The sequence below is a fragment of the Barbus barbus genome, assembly GCF_936440315.1.
Source record: "Barbus barbus genome assembly, chromosome: 5".
Taxonomy (NCBI): Eukaryota; Metazoa; Chordata; class Actinopteri; order Cypriniformes; family Cyprinidae; genus Barbus; species Barbus barbus.
This window is the reverse complement of record NC_136733.1, coordinates 11,279,323-11,302,477: the sequence shown is the minus strand read 5'-3', so window position 1 is coordinate 11,302,477 and position 23,155 is coordinate 11,279,323. Positions and strand designations below refer to the sequence as shown.

Here is a 23,155-nt window from a genome sequence, read left to right as displayed (position 1 = left end):
TGACATGACTTGGCCACAAAATCGCGGGTGACGAATTTACGTTTTATTAAAAAGTGTTTGCGTATTCTACACTGATGGCGCTCGCACACATTAGGATAGATGCCTGCCTCCGTTACGAAATCCAGATCAACCACTTTACCGATTCAACTGCTCTCCTCTCCTCCTCCTGCCTGGCTCTTTGGCCAGCTTCACTCACCACAGAGCAAGCCTGTTCTTGATAAATCTGCTGTGAAAACGTGGGGAAAGCTGACGAGGAAGAAGTTGGGGTGAAGCGATCTTTATAGGCGGAGCAAAATCAGAATCAGAATCAGAATGAGCTTAATTGGCCAAGTAAGTTTACATATACAAGGAATTTGTTGTAGTGACAGAAGCTCCACAGTGCAACAGAAAGACAGCAACAGGACAGGACACAGATAATAAAATAATAATATACAAATATCCAAATAGGCAATGTACAAAGCAGCAAAAACACAATATATTATATAGACAACTATGTATGTACAGGTCAAGTATGTGCAAGTTAGAAATGAGAAAATAAAAATAAAATAAGTGAGTATGGTGAATGGATAATGTATTATAGTTGTGTGTTCCATATTTATTGTTGAGTGTTCATGAGATGGATTGCCTGAGGGAAGAAACTGTTTCTGTGTCTGGTCGTTCTGGTGCTCAGAGCTCTGTAGCGTCGACCAGACGGTAACAGTTCAAAGAGGGAGTGTGCTGGATGTGAGGGGTCCAGAGTGATTTTACCAGCCGTTTTGCTCACTCTGGATAAGTACAGCTCTTGGAGAGTGGGGAGGGTTGTACCAATGATTTGCTCAGCAGTCTGGACTACTCTCCGTAGTCTTCTGAGGTCAGATTTGGTAGCTGAGCTGAACCAGACAGTTATTGAAGTGCAGAGGATGGATTCAAGGATGGCGGAATCGAACTGTTTCAGCAGCTCCTGTGGCAGGTTGAACTTCCTCAGCTGGCGAAGAAAGTACAACCTCTGCTGGGCCTTTCTGACAATGGAGTGTATGTGAATATCCCACTTCAGATCCTGGGAGATGGTGGTGCCCAGGAATCTGAATGACTCCACTGCAGTCACAGTGCTGTTCATGATGGTGAGTGGGGGGAGTGCAGGGAGGTTTCTCCTGAAGTCCACAATCATCTCCATAGTTTTGAGCGTGTTAAGCTCCAGGTTGTTAAGACTGCACCAGACAGCCAGCTCCTTAGCCTCCTGTCTGTAAGCAGACTCTTCACTGTCCTGAATGAGGCCGATCAGTGTGGTGTTGTCTGCAAACTTCAGGAGCTTGACAGAGGGGTCTTTAGAAGTGCAGTCGTTGGTGTAGAGGGAGAAGAGCAGTGTGGAGAGTACACAGCCCTGAGAAGCTCCAGTGCTGATGGTACGAGTGCTGGATGTGAATTTACCAAGCTTTACTAACTGCTGTCTGTCTGTCAGGAAGCTGTTGATCCACTGGCAGACGGAGGTGGGGACGGAGAGCTGAGTTAGTTTATTTTGAAGGGTTTCCGGGATAATGGTGTTAAAAGCGGAGCTGAAGTCCACAAACAGGATCCTCACATAAGTCCCTGGTCTGTCCAGATGCTTCAGGGTGAAGTGCAGTCCCATGTTGACTGCATCATCCACAGACCTGCTTGCTCTGCATCATCCACAGACCTGCTTGCTCTGTAGGCAAACTGCAGGGGTTCCAGTAAGGGACCAGTGATGTCTTTCAAATAATTTCATGGCCCCCTCCAGAAGTTTGAGATCTGCTAGTGAGCGACGCCTTGTGGTACCATCACAGAGAGGCTCAAAATCACTCTCCAGAACATTCTCGTTCACCATTCCTGGCTGGTGGAATAATCTTCCCACCCCTATCCGGAACGCCGGATCCCTGGCAATATTCAAGCAACAACTGAAAACTCATCTCTTTCAGCAGTACTTGACTTCATCCTAAACTAAAAAAAAAAACAAAAAAAAAACCTTTCCCTCTATCTTTCTCTCCGCTTACTATCTTGTACTTATTTGAACAATGACTGAGACTTGGTGTTAAGAGCATTTCCTCTGTTTGATTGCCTCTTCAAGATTAATCGCTTTTTGTATTCCCCAATTGTAAGTCGCTTTGGATAAAAGCGTCTGCCAAATGACTAAATGTAAATGTGACTAAATGTACAGACGTTAGGGCCACAGGTCTGTAGTCATTAAATCCAGTAATTTTGGGTTTCTTTGGGACGGGGTTGATGGTGGAGCGTTTGAAGCATGAGGGGACTTCACACAGCTCCAGTGATCTGTTGAAGATCTGTGTGAAGATGGGGGCCAGCTGGTCAGCACAGATTTTCAGACAGGCTGGTGACACACCGTCTGGGCCTGGTGCTTTCCTTCATTTGTTCTTCCTGAAGACCTGGCACACATCTTCTTTGCTGATTTGAATTGTAGGTGTGGGGGAGAGGAGGGTTGCTGGAGGTGTTAATGGTTGTGTGGAGAGGTGTTCAGGGCGGGTGTGGGGTGATTTTTCGACAATAAAAACTTGTTCAAGTCGTCTGCCCAGGTGTTGATTTCTCCAGAGTGCTGGGGGATGGTGACTTGTAACTTGTGATATCCTTCATTCCTTTCCACACTGAAGCAGGATTTTGCAGTGAACCATGGTTTGTCATTGTTGTAGATTAGATGAGTCCTGTTAAGAATGCACATATCCTCACAGAAACTGATATAAGATGTTACAGTCTCTGTGAGCTCGTCCAGATCGATGGCAGCGGCTTCAAAAACAGACCAATCAGTGAGAGAGAAACAGGCTTGTAGATCCCGCTCTGTTTCATTAGTCCATCTTTTAACAGATCTTAATTACGGCTTTGCAGATTTAAGTTTCTGCCTGTAGGTCGGAATAAAATGAACCAAACAGTGATCAGAGAGTCCTAAAGTGGCTCGTGGAACCGAGTCATATGCATCCGTTATTGTTGTGTAACAGTTATCCAATATATTACTGTCACTGGTGGGACATGTGATGTGCTGTCTGTATTTTGGCACTTCACGGGAGAGATTTGCTTTATTAAAGTCCGCAAGAATGATTAAAACAGAGTCTGGGTGTTGTTGCTCACTCTCTGTGATCAGATCATCGAGTTTCTGTAGAGCTGTACTCACGTGCGCTTGCGGTGGAATGTAGACACTCACGAGAATGAACGAGCAGAACTCCCGCGGCGAATAGAACGGCTTGCAGTTAATGAAGAGCGTTTTTATATCTGAACTAGGGCTGAACGATATATCGTTATCGTATCTATATCGAGATATGAACTTTCAAGATATTACTATCGAAAAAAGCAACGATATAGACAATATAGATTTCCCCTCTCCGCGCTCGCCCCGCCCTGCATACAACTCTGGCAGTCACACAACGAACATCAGTTTTACGAGTGCCCTTGAATGCACCGCTGAGGTCCCTATTCGACCGCAAACTTGTATGGTATAGCTCTGGAAATTCAGACACACAGAGAATCAGCTGTTCATCCATTTTGAGTTCGGCGCTTGTTTGGATGCCCCGTTTCTATTGGCCGCGCAGGGAAACGTCACAGAGCGCAGCGGCAAAAGTTGAACTATTTTGAACTTTGACCGCGGCGCGCGCGCAAGCTCGCCGCTGGTGCGCTCCGCTGCGCGTGCGCTTTGGTCGGCGCAGCAACTAACCGCCCTCGTGCAGCGCAAGCCATTGAAATGAATGGGTTTCATAGGGTCGCATGCCGCGTCCTGTGTGAAAGGGCCTTGAAAGGGCCTTTACGCCGTACGAGTCGACGTCCACCAGTGAGTTCTTAAAAATAAAACTACACTTTCCAAATTTTTTTGTATTATGATGTTTTTATTTTTCTGAGAAATGCTTGGTTTTCACCGAACCCGTAGTCATATCGTATCGTATCGAGATATCTGGCATGAAAATCGAGATATGAAATTTTGTCCATATCGTTCAGCCCTAATCTGAACAGCACATCTTCTTTAACACAGTTACATCTGTACACCACCTCTCATTGATGTAAAAGCATGTTCCGCTGCCGCGCGATTTCCCCGTTGATTCGGTGTCCCGATCTGCTCTGATCAGCTGGAAATTAGGCAAATGTAGTACACTTCCCCCAGCGTTTGACCAGAGCTACGGCTCCGCCTACTACAATGTCCAGCAAAATGTCCAAAAAAATCTAAATACGGTAAAAGATTTTGTGGTGAGTTCTGCCGAATGTTCAGCAGGTCATCCCTGGTAAAACTGATCGTATTTGAAAAACAAAAAACAGGAAAAACAAACAAAAACAGTACAAACACTGGAGAGCAACGCACAATACGTGCCATCAGCGGCGCCATCTTGGATTGTATTACTTGGATTGTACTAAAATACTTCATCGCTCCGTCTATAGTACATTGTGATTGGGTGGTTTACGCTGTCAAAACAGCAGACAAACCAATGGGCCACTGGCTGCTTGTAGTCCCTGCGTGATGGAAAAATTAAAAACTACAAAAATTCTGTCGGCCCCTTCAGTGCGTCGGCCCACCGGGAAAATGCCTGGTACGCCCGATTACCAATCTAGCCCTGTTGTTACACATGGCCAAGCTTAATTTTGACCGGCTGTCTGATAGTCAACCCATTAATCCAAAAAGCAAGCTTGACAAATTTTTCTTGTTCTCTAATATACAACCTCCACATTGGGGCCTGTATTTTTTTTTTTTTTTTTTGACACATCCATCCTTCTACAACAGTGGTTTTCAATTCCAGGCACCCCAGCCACCCACGGTATGGAAAATCATATTAAAAATCTTTAAATGGGTCATATGATGCGATTTCTTGTTTTCCTTTTTTTAGTGTTATGTACAGTAGCTGTTTGTGCATGTATAAGATCTGAAGAGTTACAAAAAAGTCTCCCACAAAAGGATTTATTCTATCTAAAAGAGAAAGCTGATCGAGACAAGGCTAAAACAAGTGTTCAGCCCATCAGAAATCATAGCACGTCAACTGTCTAAACCGCAGCTTGTGTACTGCAAATACATAGGAGCATCATCCACTGTGTCTGTCACGGCAGTTTACTCCATCTGTCAGTTTACTCCATCTGTCTTTATATTTACTTTAAAAGCTCGCGATTAAGCTAAGGGGCGTTACATTTCCGAAGCGCAATTGTGGTGTTCGGCCAATCACAATGCACTGGGTCAGCTGGCCAATCAGAGCAGACTGCGCTTGTCGGAAGGATGGGCTTTATAGAAAAAGACACGTTCGAAAGAGGCTTGTCATAGAGGAACTACAGTACAATAATGTAAAGTATTTGAAAAATTATGTGTTTTTTTAACATTAAGCATGTCAACATATTATGTTACACAAAATAATGATCTTTAAAAATAGCTTCATATGACCCCTTTAAAATAAAATTTTTGTTTATGTATTTCCTGAAGAGGAATAAGCATTTTGAAAATGTTTGCTGATTTCTATGGTTTCTGTGGTTAAAAATCAGCTCTGAATCTAAGTCAACACAACAGTTTTGTCACAATCATCTGTAAATGACCGTCAATAACATTAATGTTGGAAACATGCAGGTGATGAGGATTAACCAAATGTACAAGAGTGATATTTATTATTTTTTTTTACAGAATATTTGTGGCAACATGAATCTTAATCTGTTACTAAAGGAACGGGTCTGTGTGCGTTTTGATAATTTGTTTTTCAATTTGAAATGACATAAGCAGAAACAAGATAACGGCACCTTATCTTTTTTTATTCACATTTTTAGATTTTCCATTCCCGAGATTACCACAAATCATGCATGCATTCTGACACAGAACATGCATGCGCTGCACGTTGTTTACAAGCAGAGGAATGCACATGTATGTGTCGTGGTTCTCTTGTGAATGGTGGCAGACACTGACCCAGAAGAGAAGAAATTGTTGAATAAAGTCATTATTTTTGCTTGCTTTGTGCACAAAAAGTGGACTGTAAAAATGATCATGATTTTAAAGATAAAAGACTGTAAAAATGCTATAGTAAAAACCTATTAATTGGTTAAAGGTAAGTTCCCCTACTATATACAGTGAAAAACTTATTGGACATTACATTAATTTTACAGTAATATACAGATTTTGTTTTTTTTTAAGTAAAAAAGAATGTATAATTTACATTGGAAAAAGCATAAACTGACATTCCCAGAATTCCCTGCGTGACATTTCACATTTGATGTTTTTTGTTTTTGTTTTTTTAACTAACTACGTTTCTTCTTAATTATTTTTTATTATTATTTTTTATTATCAGTTATGTTCATTAAGGTTGTATGTTACATCTAATGTTGCTAAATTAATGTTTATTTGCATTACTTTACTGTCATGTGTTACCATGTTGGTATTTAGTATTGTTTGAATGTTTGTGATGAGCTTTGGTTCAGCATGTGACTCTCATCACCACCTGCTTTTGGTGGTTATCAGTGTATTACAAAGGTACAAAACAGATTTCAGTACTCCAATAGGTTGGTATATTAACATTATATCAGTTAATGAAATACTGTTTTAAATGAAAATTTAAGTTAAAGCCGTAAAACATGAAATGTTTTTTACAGTAAATTTTACAGATTTTAATATTTTTTTATTTATTTTTTACAGTGTATTTTCATAGCTTAAAAACATTACTGTTTAACCACATGGACTATTTTAACCATGTCCTTACTACCTTTTTGGGCCATAAAGCATTTCAGTTGTGTTGCTGTCTATGCAGGGTCAAAAAGCTCTCGGATTTCATCAAATATATCTTCATTTGTGTTCCAAAGATGAACGAAGGTTTTGCGGGTTTGGAACAACATGAGGGCGAGTAATTAATTACAGAATTTTCATTTTTGGGAGAACTCTCTCTTTTAATAAAAAAACTAACATTTCTTTGTTTAATATAAGTGAGTTTGTACGGAACCCCTTAAGGGACATGGTGGTGGGAAAAATTCGGGGTGAGTGGAAAAAATTTGGGGTTGGAGGAAAAAATATTTTTCAAATGTTCTGTATTCTCTTGCAAAACTTTTGCGTTCTCTCGCAAAACCAGGTGAGTTCGGACAAACTCTTCCTGTTTACTTTACAGCTTGCAGTGGTTACAGCTCATATGTTCACAATGGAGGGGTTCATAGAGTTTTATTTTGAACTTGGACTCAAATGTCACTGTTTTAAAACAGTGACATTGGAGGACTACATTCGATAATTATAAATCCTGATAAAAAAATTTAGTTAAAGTGGCTTAATGTTTTAAAACCTTGACACTGGAGGACCAAATTTGATAATAATAAATCCTAATAAAATTATTAGGCAAATATTAATAACCTTATTAAAAAAAACACAAGCTTACATGCAAAGCGTTGCGTTCAAATTCTGGGCTATTCTGCTTCATAATATTATTAATAAGGTTATTAATATTAGCCTAATAATTTTATCAGCTTTTATTATCGAATTTGGTCCTCCAGTGTCACTGTTTTAAAACTTTAAGCCACTTTAAGCGTTTTAGAAAGTTCAAGGCACGGTTTTGGGACAAAGCACTGACGTATACGGAGCTGTATGAACCACTGCAAGCTGTAAAGTAAACGGAAAGAGTTTTTCCGAACTGAACTGGTTTTGCGAGAGAATGCAAAAGTTTTGCGAGGGACATTTGAAAAATATTTTTTCCTCTCACCTTGAATTTTTTTCCACTCACCCCAAATTTTTCCCACCACCATGTCCCTTAAAGGGCTCCGTAAGTTTGTCTTTGTTTTATTGTTGTTGTGCTTTAACTAAAGTAATAATAAACAACAAACTGAGCATTCGTTTTAAAGGGGAAAATCTATGGTATTTCATTTGTGTTACAACGCTAGTATATCAAGTTATCCATCTTATTAATCTTGTTAATAAATAATATCAATTTTGTTCAAAGAATGCGGGATGTAAAGGTTGAACATTACAGATAAAAAAAAGTGCTACATATGTTGAACGTCATTGACAAATATATTTTCTTGTTAAATGTGACTGTATTGGATAACACTGGTGTTGTCAAGTTATTTAATGGGTGGGGAAAAACTCCTCATCGGCACATTTCTACTCTTAATGTTGGCTACATGTTAGCTACAGATTTATTGTCACATAATATCTTAAAACTTCTTAACATATACCAGGACATTCAGTTGAAGAGTCAAGAAGGATGTTAATTTATTGTACTTACAAACTGTCCTTAGTTGGAGACCCAGTGTAAATATATAATACAGCATACAAAAAAACCCAAACACCTAAAAATACATAATGGGCTATGCATGCCAATGGCCAAAACATGACCGTTTATTTATTTTATTTTTTTAACCCCACCCATGCTCACCCAGTAGGATCGCTGGAATGCATGTTCACTTCATCAGTTATTTGCTAGTCAGAAACTGATGTGGCAACTATTTCCTAGACAAAACAACAATTTTATTCCACATGTTGTCAGACCTTATTACTCTGGAATGCTTGATTCTGATTGGCCAGTCTTGACACTCCAAGGTATTTTATTCCTAGATAAATAGTTTTTTTTTTAGTTTTTTTTATGGTTTTTAATTAATGAATATATTGATGTCCTAAACTGAGCATATTGTCTAAAAGAAAAGTTATGGCTGCTGTATATTTACACTTGACTGAACATTGATCTGCACTTGACATACATTCTGCGCTGTCTAATGGGTATTGCAGCTTCACCATACAAATTTAACTCTGCACAGCTGAATAAAACAGGCTGGGTGCAGATTAATATTTCTAAAATAAATATTTCTGAGAAATGTGTTAGGCTGCACAGAAGAAAGCCCTATCTAGGACCTGCCCTTTACAGTTTAAGAATCGATACTGCTATAGCAGTAATGAATTATTAATTTGATGAACAGAACTGAGGAACAACTGATGATGTCACTGGTTCAGCTTTGTTGAACCAATCAGCAGAAAGGGGCATCGCATGACCGCCCTCATGCCGAAAATCTATTTTGAAGTTGTTTATCCTCTCTTGTTTGTTTTCTACCTCTCAACTAAAACAACGAAAACCGAAATCTAATTTTGTTGTTTTTTTTTAATAAATGAAAAAACAAATAAATGTTTTCTCATTTCTGCTTATGTCATTATTTGAAAAAACAAACTATCAAAATGTGCATGGACCAAAACGGCTCAAACCAATAGAATGGTTCTTCTATTTACAGACAACATGCCATACTATAGGTTTTATCGTAATTCAGTTAGTCAGTTTAAATAACAGTTTTGTTTGTGAGGGGTAGACATGGCCTTACTGGGTGCTTGAATCATTAATTATTTATTTCATGAAGATGAATCGGTAATTTGAAATCAAATATCAAGTTAGGAAACAAACAAAAAAAAGGAGGGGGAGGGGGGTGCAAACAAACAAAAAAAAACAACTCACCAGAGTATTGGCTGCAATGTAACCATGAGCGGATTTATCTGGAAGCATAAACATTCCATTAGTCAGAATTTTAGTAAACATAACTTACATGATTCTTATTTATTAGATATAAATGTAGAAGGGTCAGATTTGTCATTCTTAAAAAAAAAAAAAAAAAGTGTAATTTATGCTTTATGACATTTTCAGGACTTCTTAAGTTTTTTAAAACAAATATTGACTTTTTAATGCATGATTCTTCGCTCACATGTTTTATCTTCAAGAAGTTAAAACATGACAGTGTGGAACGTTACTTTTTAAAAAAAGTTACTTACGATTGAGGACAATAGAAGCAATCAAAACCAACAAAAGAGCAATAAAATGCAAGTGCTATGACAAGTCTTGGTTAGCCCAATTTATTATTGCAAATTTGTTATATATATTATTTATGCATGTATTTATTTAACTAATAACAGCCTCATAACAAATATCTGGCAAAATATTGCACAACATCATTTACAGTTAATATTCTTGATCTTTGTGCTAAAACAGATTTATTTATTTTTAAATTGATCAGTATGATCTGAAATACTTGCCAATGAGAACTGGCAAGTGGAATTTGCATGTGCCACTCCCCCATACACATGGGTATAAAAGGAGTGGGCATGCATCCACTCATTCAGATTTGGTCTTCTGAGCCAAGGAAGTACTACAAATACAAGCTCATCCAATTCACCTTGTGGAAAAGTTTGTATCTGGTACAAAGGTACATTTCAGAGATTCCTCTCACTGATATGCACAGATAAGTGCTAAGTGCTCCCCTGGGCTCTTCAGAAAAAGAGAAGTTTCCAACAAAAGAGTAAACACAGACGGTTAATGTATTTGTAAAGATGCCTTTCCATCTCTGTGTTTCTGAGTGCAGCTGATCTCTGTCAACCTTGGATGGCCATAATCTCTACCTTGTGTGTCAGGGACATAAACGTGCTGAGAAAGATTTCATGGATAGCTTATGTTTTCACTGTGAGAACATTGCAGTTTTGACTCTCTTTTCAATTCAGAGGAGTCACCTCATCCAAATGCTGGTTTTTCTGCAATGCACAAGGCCATAATGGCTATCGCTCAGGGCAATATGAAGGCAACAGTGGGAGCGCTTACACAAAGTATTTCTCGCCAGGTAATGCCCCACTGACCTTCTGTTCTTCATTATGCACGTTGCACTTGGTGGAGTTCCTGGATGAGTTTGATGTTGTGTCACATGACGTACCTGATCTCTCATTCGGGGCTCTGGATGAAGATGAGTTATCAATAGCAGCACTGAGCGTGGGCTTGGGCCTTGATGCAGAAGACTCAGCTGGGCTCCCACCTTCGCATATGGTGGCACATTCTGAGTATAATGCAGAGTTTGCGGCCATGATTCCCAGTGCTGCTGGGGTGATTGATATCTGGCGGGATGATTGGTGTCTGGGTTTGAAGCTCGATTCAAAGCCACACCCCACCCCAGTGCCTTTCTTCCCAGAAGTGCATGAGGACCTCACAAAGTCATGGACGGCACCTTTCACTGCCCAGTCCTGCTTCACAGGCTCCTCTGCACTCGCTACTTTCAACAGTGGGGTGGTCAGGGGGTACATGAAGGTTCCCAGGTGGAGTATGAGACCTGTGCTTGCAAAACACCGCCACCTAACAGAATCGTCCTAGACTCCTGTCCAGAGCATGTACATTCACTGTGTTTTACAAAGGCTGCAAATCCATCAGGCCAAGGCACTTAAAGAACTGCACAAAGGCAATTCTAAGCTGGCATTGATGCAGGAACTGTACTCGATGACTGACTTCGCTTTAAGAGTGACGAAAGTCACAGCGCGGCCTCTTAACCAAGCAATGTCCAAGTTTGTGATCCATGAATGCCATCTCCATGCTATCCTGGTTTCGTCTGACCAGAGAAGAACTGGCACTCCGACTGAGCCTGGTTTCTAAGGTTTTTCTCCATTTCTGTCACAGAGTTCCGGTTCCTTGCCACTGTCACCTTTGACTTACTTAGTTGGGGACGCTTAATTTCTAGCAATATTGTCAACTTGATTGCACAGAAACTATTTGAGCTGGACGATGACATCACTGAATCAATGATGAACTGACTTTATATAGAAAATTGATTGTTGTCCTTTTGCGCCCACCTGGGAAACCTCTGTGTTCCCTTTTGTTTTTATTTTGCTGCTACCCCCAGTTTTCACACATCCTGGGTCACACAACCCCCAAACACCTCGCCTCGCCAACCCATCAGTAAATGCTCGGGCTGATGCATATGAGACCACTTCAGCACTGACTTCATACTAGCATGACACCGTGGCACACAACGAGTAGCTATCACATCGATCTGTCGACATTCAGCCCTTGGACAGACCTTGTATTTCTATGGGCAGAGGTTCCCCTAGAAAAAGTGACCAGGCAAAGTTGCATCCAAGCCTGTCACAGCCTCATGCTCCTGAACAGTCTCTCAAGTGCGTTGGCATATCAATTGCCTCGAGTTGCTAGCAGTAATCCTGGCTCTGCAGAGGTTCTGTTGATCCAGAGCAAGCATATTTTGGTCTAGATGGACAACATGGTGACAGTTGCGCATATAAACAACCAGGATGGTTTGTCAAGTCAATATTATTTGTATATCGCTTTTAACAATGCAAATTGTGCCAAAGCAGCTTTACATTGGCTTGATATAAAGCTGGGTGACTTTATATCAGCTTTACAGTATTTAGACGGATAAATAGTTTGTCGAAATAGTGTCATTCTCCGCTGGCCAGACAAAATCAGCAGTTTAAATCTAGGCTAAAGCAGAATCAGATTGTGCAAAGGACTCATGTGGTTCCTGTGGTCTTGTCCCGATGCAACATTATGCTCATTTTGCATATCACAACTCGCCAACCATCACTTCTCATCTCAACTGAAGTCACTATGGTCCACTCACATTCCAGGCAATCTCAATCAGGAAACGGACTTGCCATCACAATAAGCAACGATCCAAGGAGAGTGGATACTCCACCCTCAGATAGTCAAGCTGATCTGATTCAGCAAACCACAGGTAGACTTGTTTACTTCACAAGAATCCTCTCACAACAGCAAAGTGACTGACATTTAGAGAACATCTTTGCTACAACTGTAACCTCTGTCCTCTGTTGGAGGGAACAAGACACGCTGAATGTCTGGGACATGCTTTGCGCTCCTCAGCATGAACCTGAATAAGTGGATGGATGCCCATTTCCTTCTAATACTCATGTGTATGAGGGAGTGGTGTATAAAAATTCCATTCGACAATTCTCATTGGCTTTTTCTGAAGTATTAGAGGTGCTCTCAAGCAGTGGCGGCTGGTGCAAAAAAATGGAGGGGGGGTGCAAACAAACTGAAAAATTAAACCGTTAGTAATGCAGGACTGTAAATAGCCATTTATTAGGTGATTATGTATCATTGCAGCTAGATAAAATATTGAAAATGTTAAAGTGAACTTAAAGAATGCAATAAATGTACCATGAATCAGTGAATTTGTTTTCAATGTGAGTTTATTATCAGTAATTAAGTAATAAAGGTAATCATAATACACACTGTAAATGTAAAGTTGCCTAATCACTGGCCAGTTGCACTATTTGCTCTCCTTTCTTTCTGGCTTGCAAATTTCTCAATGACCTTCTGGTTGAAATCAGTCATCTCAGTCACCAGTCTCTTTTCCATTGACAGCATGGCCAATGCATTCAGCCTCTCCTGGGTCATGCTATTTCTCAGAAAAGTCTTAATCCTTTTCAAGGTTGAGAAGCACCTCTCAGCTTCTGCTGTGGTCATGGGTGTGGTGATGAGGATCTTTAGGAGAGTGACAGTCTCTGAAAAGACTTCTTCAAGATTGTTCTCCAGAAACAGCTGGAGTAGGTCCACAGCACCACGACAGGTTCTGAACTCCTCCTTGCAGTAGATGAGACTAAGCTCTGTCTTCAACTTACTCCCACTGAGCACTGGATAGGCCTTCAAAGTCCTGCTCAGTGCCTCTTCAGGAAACGCCACTGTGTATTGTTCAAACCTGTCTGCTTGCATCAAGGTGGCACTAACAAGGTGGTTTGTGAAGGAGAACCATTCCATGGTGTGTAGGAGTATGGTATCACAGACCTACAGAGTGAAGGATAAAAACAAAAATTATTTAGTGATGACAAAATGTCAATTTAAACTGCAACATTTAAAATGATGAGTTTTAAGTTGTAAAGGGAGAGCAGTTTCAGTGTTTGAAGCCACAATTTCTCAGGACTTCATATATATGGACAAGACATTCTGAGTAAACATTTCAAGATGCTCAGGGCACTAACGGTAATTTTTAAAATATCAGCCATTTATTTTAATCAGATTCAGAGATGAAGGCCCTCATATACTAATGTTGTCCACTAGAGGGAACCAAAGAATAAGAAATCCTTTTAGATCACAATTTAAAGACTGTGTAAATGGTTAAAAAGATCAACTTGTAGGTAACTATAGTTTCATAAAGTTTAATAAAGCCCAATATAATCAGTTAATAAAGCCCAAAAAACTATCTCCATATTGTAAAAAAATATAAATATATTTTTATTCCCAATCTTCATATCTATAATTTGCAGTGTTACTAGAATAATAAAAAAAATACTTTGCTGGACAGAGGAAACTATCAAAAAGACAAATATTTGCAACAAATTAAACTGCATTGTTTCATTTACCTTCTATGGGTAATTGTAAATGTCTTCCCATGCCTTTGATGACTTTACCAGGGGTAGACAATAAGGGAAATTTGCCACTGGCCCTCCGGGCCAGTGTCTTTTGAAGTTCACTGGCCCAGGTCAACGCGTCGGGTATTGATCCCAATAATCACGAAAAAGAACAGTTTGCTTGAACAACATGAATAACATTAATTTTTTTTAAGGTAGGTTTAGTGCAAAGTGCAGCAAAACTGTGCAAAAACATGAAACAAGTGCAAATAAACCTATTGCATAGGATTCATTCTCCGTAGTCACACAGCAATTCATTATATTATGTTCATACCATATCATACACGTTAACTTTTCTCTAACTTACTAGTCTGCATATGTGGGCATTGATCTGCAGAGCTCACAGTAAACCTCTTTTTTTCTAAACCTTTTTTAAACCTGAATGAGTTTCTTTCTTCTGCTGAACATAAATGCTATTTTGAAGAAGGTGGAAAACCAATCAGTTGCTGGTCCTCAGTGACTTCCATAGGATTGTTCTTTCATATCAAAGTCAATGTGGACCAGCAACTGTTTGGTTACCCTCATTCTTCAAAATATCTTCTTTTGGGTTCAGCACAAGAAATTAATAGAGGTTTGGGACAACATGTGAGTGAGTAAATGATGACAGAAATTAAATTTTAGGGTGAACTATCCCTTTAATGACAAGCGGCAGCATGTTTAGTGTCCTGTCCCTTTAAGAGCTGCACGCATCTAATATACAGGCACGCATCCATTTCTCTCTTAACTATTCACTTTCATTTTAGAGATAACCAACTGAGTCTGTATGTAAACCTTGTGTGTTTTGACAGTATTAGCGCAGAAGATAAGTTAGTTGAGTAATCAGGCGCTGTTAGACAGGCTTTTTAGCGCGCGTGCTTCAGGTGTATGAGCGCACGTCAGACCAGCGCGTGAATTAAACATTTAACCAGCAAGGCTTGTGTGCAAATAATGTACTTTTGCGATCGCGAATAAGTGCAGTGTCCTGTCAGAGTAACTCTACTGCTGTATGTCGTGTTGTACAGTATATAGAGACCGCGGCGCCAGAACTGTATTTGACATAATGTGTGCTGTAGCACGATACTACCATATTTCTTCAAAAGCAGATCGTGGAGACATTTTTATCGTCCACCCCTAAGCCCAGCCAATTCCAGCGGTCTCGCCACTGGGGCTGAAACTTTCTCTGCCTTTTCTTTTCGTATTCCCTTTCGCTTTCCCTCAATTCCTCTGGTGATTTTCTCTTCCTTGCCTTCTCTTTTTTACCCGGCGTTTGGCCGGGTGATGGGGGTTTCAGAAACATGTAGCCTAGCTTAATAGTAGCTATAGGTAGGTGCTGAGCAGCAGTGTGCAGTTTGCGCGCGTAACCGCGGGAGCGAGCATAAACCCGCTGCATCTGTAAGGCTGTCGGGATCACGTAACCTGCTAGCGGTGGTTACCGAGACGATTTAACAGAAATCAAAACACAGAACCACAGGTAATTAATGTGAAATTAGACTTTTTTTTTAATCGAGGCATTATTTTTACTGGCCCCACCGGGCTAGTGGTTGGAGCGATCTGGTGGCCCTGACGGTTTTAAAAGGTTTTAAAAGTACGTCCGGGCCACCGGGCCAATTATATTGTCGACCCCAGCTTTACAATATTTTTTTTCTTAAATATTTCAGTAAAGAATAGAACTTTAAGATATATTCCTCCCATTGATTTCAGGTGAAAAAAGTGCACTTGCAGGTGCAAGTATAGCACTTGAGTACTACAAGTGGTAACTAATTTTTTTTTTTTAAATACAGAGATAGTATGTTAAAAGTGCATTTTAGTTCATATTCATGGTTTCCCAAAATAGCACAGTTGAGTACACTTAGATGATCTTATCTTAAGAAGTACTAAAGAATAATTTTAGTATATTAAGCACAAAATTAGTGTGCGAAAATAGAGCACTTTAAGTATGTTATGGAAGTGCACCTTTTTTTTCACCTGGGATCCCACATACATGGCAAAGAAAACCTCTCATAGTAAAGCTATCACAGGGTGTCTACAGACATAAGTTAAATTTAAGACTTTTTAAGGCCCCACGGCCACCCTATATCAAATAAATTATATAAATAATAATAACAACAACAACAATTTTTACATGACTTTAACTTGAGGATCTACTCTTTACTACAATATTTAAGCTAAAATATCATAAAATCATCAAAGACATGAGAAGACATTTACAAGTACCCATAGAGGGTAAATTAATCAATGCTGTTTAAATTGTTGCTAATATTTATGTTCTTTTTGATAGCTTCCTCTGATAGCTTTTCTATGAAATACTGCAGAGTAACATGGACTGCAATAAAAATTTACCTCTGCTGCAATCCGTTCATGGACCTCTGGATTAAGAGCCTGCTGCCTCTTCGGTTGAGAACCACCTTCACTGCTTTGCTCAACCAGGGAACGGAGAGAATGTCTGCAAAGGAGTAAGAAAATGTATGAATAATAATAATAATAATAATGACAAATACAAAAGGAGGAATACAGCTGCTACCTGATCTTCTGTATGTCCTGCTGGAACTACTGGATGCTCCCCTAATGTGGACTGAATCGATGTCCTTCTTCTGGAGTTTGGTATAGAGGAGATCCACATGCGGCATGATGTTGTGGAAAAGTCTGATCCTGATTTGTGAAATCCTGATCCTCCAGCAGCATGGCAAAGGCTCCTGCCTCTCTGATGGTAACAGGGTCAAAGTCTCGTATAGTTTCAAAACAGCGGATGAGGTCCTCTCTGTGCTCAAACACTGCATTGATGGCACGGCTGTGGAAGTTCCATCTGACACGGCTTGATGTTGGTAGTCTATGGGTGACTACTTTATCAAGAACATCTGTGTGCTTGGGTGATCTTGAAAAAAAGCTGGCAAATCCTCCAAGGTCAGAAAAAAAATGCTCCCTTTAGGTATGTGAGAAGTGGCTTGTTGCATTATCAGATTGAGTTGATGTGCGTAACAGTGGATGTAATGAGCATTTGGGTACACATCTTGCATCTTCCTTTGAACACCTGCAGTGGCACCCCTCATCACGCTGGCTCCATCATACGCTTGGGAGATGAGTTTACTCTTCTGATCCTCTGGAAGGATGACAGCAAGACGCTCTTTTAGTGCTGTAGCAATGGAATCAGCTGTAGTTGAATGCAGAGGAATAAACTCAAAAAACCTCTCCTGTACGTTGCTTTTGGCATCAATGTTAGCGCAGCACAAGCACAAGTTGGCACTGTGTGGCAATATCGGTGGTCTCGTCTGCCTGGATAGACAGAAAATAGCTGCTCTGTGCTTCTTGGATTATGTGCTCCATCACAACAGACAACATACAGTTCAACAGCTCCTTCTGCACGGTTTTCGAAGTTCTCTTGAACACAGTGGCATTCTCAAGGTGCTCTTTCAAAACTCCATCAAGAGAAGCAACAAAATTGACCAAGCCAAGGAATATCCCAGGATTATCTGAGCTCTCGCTCTCGTCATGGCCATGCAAAGCCAGCTCAAATGCACCACGAAATTTCACAGTCTATTATTCTAGACAGGATATGTCGATTTTTTTGTGACCTCTTCATTGTGCCTTCTAATGCCAATCCTGTAGCCTTCATCATGTCACGAATCCGGTCCGTGGCCTTCCGCCCGATAGCCACCAGAGGTCGCCTCTCCATCATATTGACTCTCACACCACACAGCACACTGAACTACAATTCCCATCATCCATTGCACTGACGACACATATACAGCTGATTGCACTAATCACGCTCAAACCTGAGAACTATCACACAATCACACACTCTACTTAAACCATGGACTTCCTCTTCCTCTCTGCCGAGCACTGGGTCTCATTCACTAATAAGTGCGTACGTTTTTCGTATTTATACGCACATTTGAACTTCTCACGAAAACTTTCCGCCTAATTCACAACACGTGCGTATGCACATGAGCTTGTTCTTAAACTCGTTCTTCTGTTAGTGAATCTGGAGTCTTCTAAAAGAGCGCCCGCGTGCACAAGGTTAGTGATTAGCATAATACACGCCCAAACCAGCTCCATATAAGGGCTTTCCGCAAAGCGGCACTAGTCTAGAGAAAGACAATTATGGCATCGAAACAAAAGACAAAGAAAAATAACTTTAACGATAATGAACATGAGGTTTTGCTGTCGGAGGTGGAAGACAGAAAAAAATTGTTATTTAAAAGCAACTGAACAGCCATTCGTCACTCTCAGCAAACATATCTGTGTGCCAGAGCCGGCGCTAGGGCACCTCCATCGGGGGGCACAAATCACGTTGTGTGTGTGTGTGGGGGGGGTGTATTCGTGAAGAGCGTGCAATCTGTGATCGCGTGCAGTTGCTGACGCTCGCTAAAGCGTTCAATTGCTTTCTTATGTGCGCTGTTTTATCGGTACTTTCGCTTTCAAAATCGATCGCGTTCAGCAAGGAGGGGAGAGGATGGAAAGTGGGGAGGCACGACCCATGAGTGCCCCCCTTGGCGCTGGCCCTGCTGTGCGCTCTCTAAAGACGCGCTCTCTCCTTAGAGCACGCGCCGCAATGTCTTCAAGCAGTACCAAGTGTGCCATGCCTCCAAACACAAGGTGAGAAACAATAATCACCATTTATATAAGCATAGAATCAGGTGATTTGTTGTTTGGACCTCTAATTTTTTATATATATATATATATATATATATATATTTATATAATTGGACCTCTAATTATACTTTATAATCAATTTTAACGTCTAGTCACTTTTCACCCACCCTGTACATAACATATCTAATTATATGTGGGGTTCTTTATACATGCTTATAAGGCCCTGGGCGTACATGATTATTGCGTACGTGTGGTATAAGTTGTTCTTGAATTTTTTCGTACATTTAGAATAAATTTTAGTACGAAAGTTTTTGATGAATCATGATTTATTCGTGAAAACGTCCATACGCACATTTCACGCAAAAATTTGTGCGTACGCATGTTTAGTGAATGAGACCCATTGTCCTGCGTATGCTGTTCACCCTTCTGTGTTTTGATCTCTCTTGTGTCTTGCCTGTGCCATTTCTGTTTACCAGTGTTTTATCCTGCCTGTGTCTTGTCCTGTGTTTTCTGTTAACCTTTCTGTGTGTATGTCTAGCTCTGAGTCTGGTCCTGCGTATAACACTCTCCAAGTGTCAGCTGCCTTACCGAGCCTGTCCTGTGTTTTCTGTTAACCTGTCTGTGTGTATGTCTAGCTCTGAGTCTGGTCCTGCGTATAATACTCTCCACGTGTTAGCTGCCTCACCGAGCCATTCTGTGTTTCGTAAGTGTAAGTTTAGTTTGTTTTGTGTTTAGTCTCGTTTCCTGTTTTCTGCCCGTGTTTCCTGGATTAACCCTTTGCATTGCCCCTTTGGACTCTGTTTGTATAATTAAAAGTTTGCACATGGATCCACACGTCTCACGTCTTGTTCACATCATTACACTGTTCAGCAATGCTAAGCTTCCCAAAAAACTGGAGCCTTATAGCGTTGTCAAGATGGCTACGGCTACTTTCATGCCGCTTGCACTTTTCAGAGAGATGTTTTGAGTTGCAAACCCCCGTTGAACTTACAGTCTATGAGTGGGAATGAGACTCGTTGAGATCAGTCCAAAAACATGAGACCAAAAATATAAAAACAATATTGATTCGCTAAAATCAAAAGTGGGAGGGTTCACTGCACCCCGAGGACAATCTGAAACAAGCCAATTAGAGCTCAGCCTTAAATCACATGCTTTTCAAAAGTTTACAGACCTAATAGACACCCATTAGTCCGGCGCCCCGCACACACACACGCATATGAACGAAATACAGTTTTTAAATATTTTTTAATAAATGATAATATGACTAACAGTGGAATAGTACGAATAAATCATTTTATTTTGTTATTAATTTGTGATTATATATTCCTGCACCCCTTATTGACCGGCCGCCACTGCTCTCAAGTGTGACCCCTAGTGTCAGTAATTCAACACAATGATGTTATAATAATAGCCATTTTCAAGCATCAAAGCAATTTGAAAAATTTAATACAGCTTTCATTTTTGTGCATTAGAATGTTTGTATATTTTTTTTTTTTAAATGAACATAACATTTTTACCAAGGTTTACAGAAGACACCCACTAAAATGCCATATAGTGTAATAACAATATATGTAAAAACAAAAAACAAAAAAAACAAACTCTAGTTAAGGATCACAGAGCAGCCCCCAAATTAATTGTAATAAATGTAATTTTAAATCTTTACCAATCTTTTCCACTATCCTTCATATCACTAGGCTTTACCTATTTGTCAGCAAATGTTTCATAATTTAAAGTGTAATAAAATTAACTATGATCACCTTTTTAGATTTATATTTCACAGGTCAGTAATAAGTATAGGTCAGAATAACAATATTGTAGCATTTTAACATTAATATATCCGTCACGCTGAGTGACAATTAAACATTATTTCACCCATATTTTGACATTTTATTAAGCTTTTTGAAATATTTTTGTTTCACTTTTCTAGCATTTAATATGCTTTTTATATACAGTTGGGGTCAGAATTATTGGCACCCTTGGTAAATATGATCAAAGTCGGCTGTGAAAATGAATCTGCATTGTTAATCCTTTTGATCTTTTATTTTTTAAAAATCACAAAAATCTGACATTTCATTGGATAATAAGAATTTAAAATGGGGGGAAATATCATTATGAAATAAATGTTTTTTTTTTTCTCTAATACACATTGGCCACAATTAATGGCACCCTTTTATTCAATACTTTTTGAAGCCTCCATTTGCCAGTTTAACAGCTCAAAATGTTATCCTATAATGCCTGATGAGGTTAGAGAACACCTGACAAGAGATCAGAGAACATTCCTTCATCCAGAATCACTCCAGACTATTTAGATTCCCAGCTCCATGTTGGTTCTTCTCTTCAGTTCACCTCACTCATTTTCTACAGGGTTCAGGTCAGAGGACTGGAATGGCCATAGCAGAAGCTTGGTTTTGTGCTCAGTGACCCATTTTTGTGTTGTTTTTGAGGTTTGTGTTTGGATTATTGTACGGTTGGAAGATCCAAACATGGCCCATTATAAGATTTCTAACAGAGTCAGTTACTTATTGATTTTTTATCTGTTGGTATTTGATAGAATCCATGATGCCATGTGTCTAAACAAGATGTCTAGGAACTCCAGCAGAAATATAGGTCCATAACATTAAAAGCACAGCAGTATATTTCATTATACACATGGGGTACTTTTATCCCTGTGTTCACCAAACCCATCTTGAGTGTTTGCTGCTATAAAGCTAATTTTTTAGTTTCATCTGACCATAGAAGCCAGTCCCATTTGAAGTTCCAGTCGTGTCTGATAACCGAATATGCTGGAGTTTGTTTTTGGATGAGCTAGGATTTTTCTTGAAACCCTCCCAAACAACATGTGGTGATGTAGGTGCTGTTTGACAATTTTTTTAAAGGTTTTCTGACCCCAAGACTCAATTATTTTATGCAATTCTCCAGCTGTGGTCCTTGGAGAGTCTTTAGCCAATCAAACTGTCCTCGTCACCGTGCATTAGGACGATATAGACACACGTCCTCTTCCAAGCAGTCTTGTAACATTTTATGTTGATTGGAAATTCTTAATTATTGCCCTGATGGTGGAAATTAGAATTTTCACTGCTCTAGCTCTTTTCTTAAAGCCACTTCACTAATTTGTGAAGCTCAATTATCTTTTGCTGCACATCAGAAATATATTCTTTCGGTTTTTCTCATTGTGATGATGATTAAGGCAATTTGGGCTTTGTTTTTTATTTATATTTATATTTCTGTGAAACAGGAAGCCATGGCTGGATAATTTCATGTTCATAATCACCCTGGAGTACTCAAAATTGTGAATATGAATGGGAATATACTTCAGAGATATTTTACTCATAAGAATTTCTAGGGGTACCAATAATTGTGTCCAATGTGTATTTGAGAAAAAAAATTGTCAATGAGATTTCCCCCCATTTTCAAATTCTTTAGTTCAATGAAAGGTTAGATTTTTATGATTTTTTTTAAATAAAAGATCAAAACGATTAATAATGCAGATTTATTTTCAGAGCCTTCTTTGATCATATTTACCAAGGGTGCAAATAATTCTGACCACGACTGTATATAAATAATTTTTTACATGTAATTTTATGCAGACATCAAAATGAGAAGTCTGGTCTTTGACTCTCATATATATTGGTACACAGCATAAAAAGTAATGTACATTCTCCCTGAAGTAAACATATATTTTTCTTAATGATCTATTACAATTCATGGGAAAGATAGCAAATGACAGGGGTGGCCAGAGAGGTGGTCAGGCTTCAATCCAGTGTGGCCATGGCCGCCATGTACCTACACCCTTGCATACATATTTATGTGTATTTGTTTGGGTGTGCGTGCCTCACCTCCTGATGTGAAGCTCATGTATTTCTGGTTGTTGACTGTCTCTTTGGAGTCGTAGAACTTGAGAACATCTATTACAGCCTGAGGGTTTTTCTTCTGTTCCAGCTTAGTAATATTAGAGGTTTGCAATAACCGCGCCCACTGCTCTGGAATACCCTGTATATGTGTACATGTGTACATTAGAAACAGACAAAATGGACTATTAAGTACATCATACATGTCTTTTAACATGTCTTTAAAGCAGACTTTGTGAAACTGTCAACAATATCTAAAACATTTGCATACTCCAGACTGTGATATCAATGGCGAAGTGTGACAAAAACGTTTGCAACAGTATTTTTAAAACCATGACACAACCAGAGACAGGGATTAAGTTATCTACATGCTTATGGGCCATTCACACAGGATGCATTCTTGCAAGCAAGTGAAATGCATTGGAATACTAAAAAAAAAAAGATTTTATTTAAAATATTTTATGTATAGCATCTGCCTGATACATTTGAATCATTTTCAATGCAGCTTCAATTTGTTATGAGGTTAAGCAATGTGTAATTGTGTAATTGGAATTACCCAAAAAGTAGTATAAAAGGTCTGAGGAGTAAACCACTCTTCAGATGCTGCCTGCATTAAGCGTGAAGGACCTGATACGAGGGG

The 23,155-nt window shown here is 39.5% G+C and overlaps 1 protein-coding gene across 1 annotated transcript in view; it reads right to left on the bottom strand.

Annotated features, from left to right (window-relative positions):
* LOC306870222 (serine/threonine-protein kinase PAK 3-like) overlaps window positions 1–23,155 on the bottom strand; it is a 252,637-nt gene that overhangs the window by 161,420 nt on the left and 68,062 nt on the right. The window contains exons 4-5 of the mRNA XM_079417359.1: window positions 22,504–22,657; window positions 9,363–9,400 (exon numbers count right to left, since the gene is read on the bottom strand). Of these exons, the coding sequence (XP_079273485.1) occupies window positions 9,363–9,400; window positions 22,504–22,657 (192 nt within the window). The remainder of the gene's footprint in view (window positions 1–9,362; window positions 9,401–22,503; window positions 22,658–23,155) is intronic.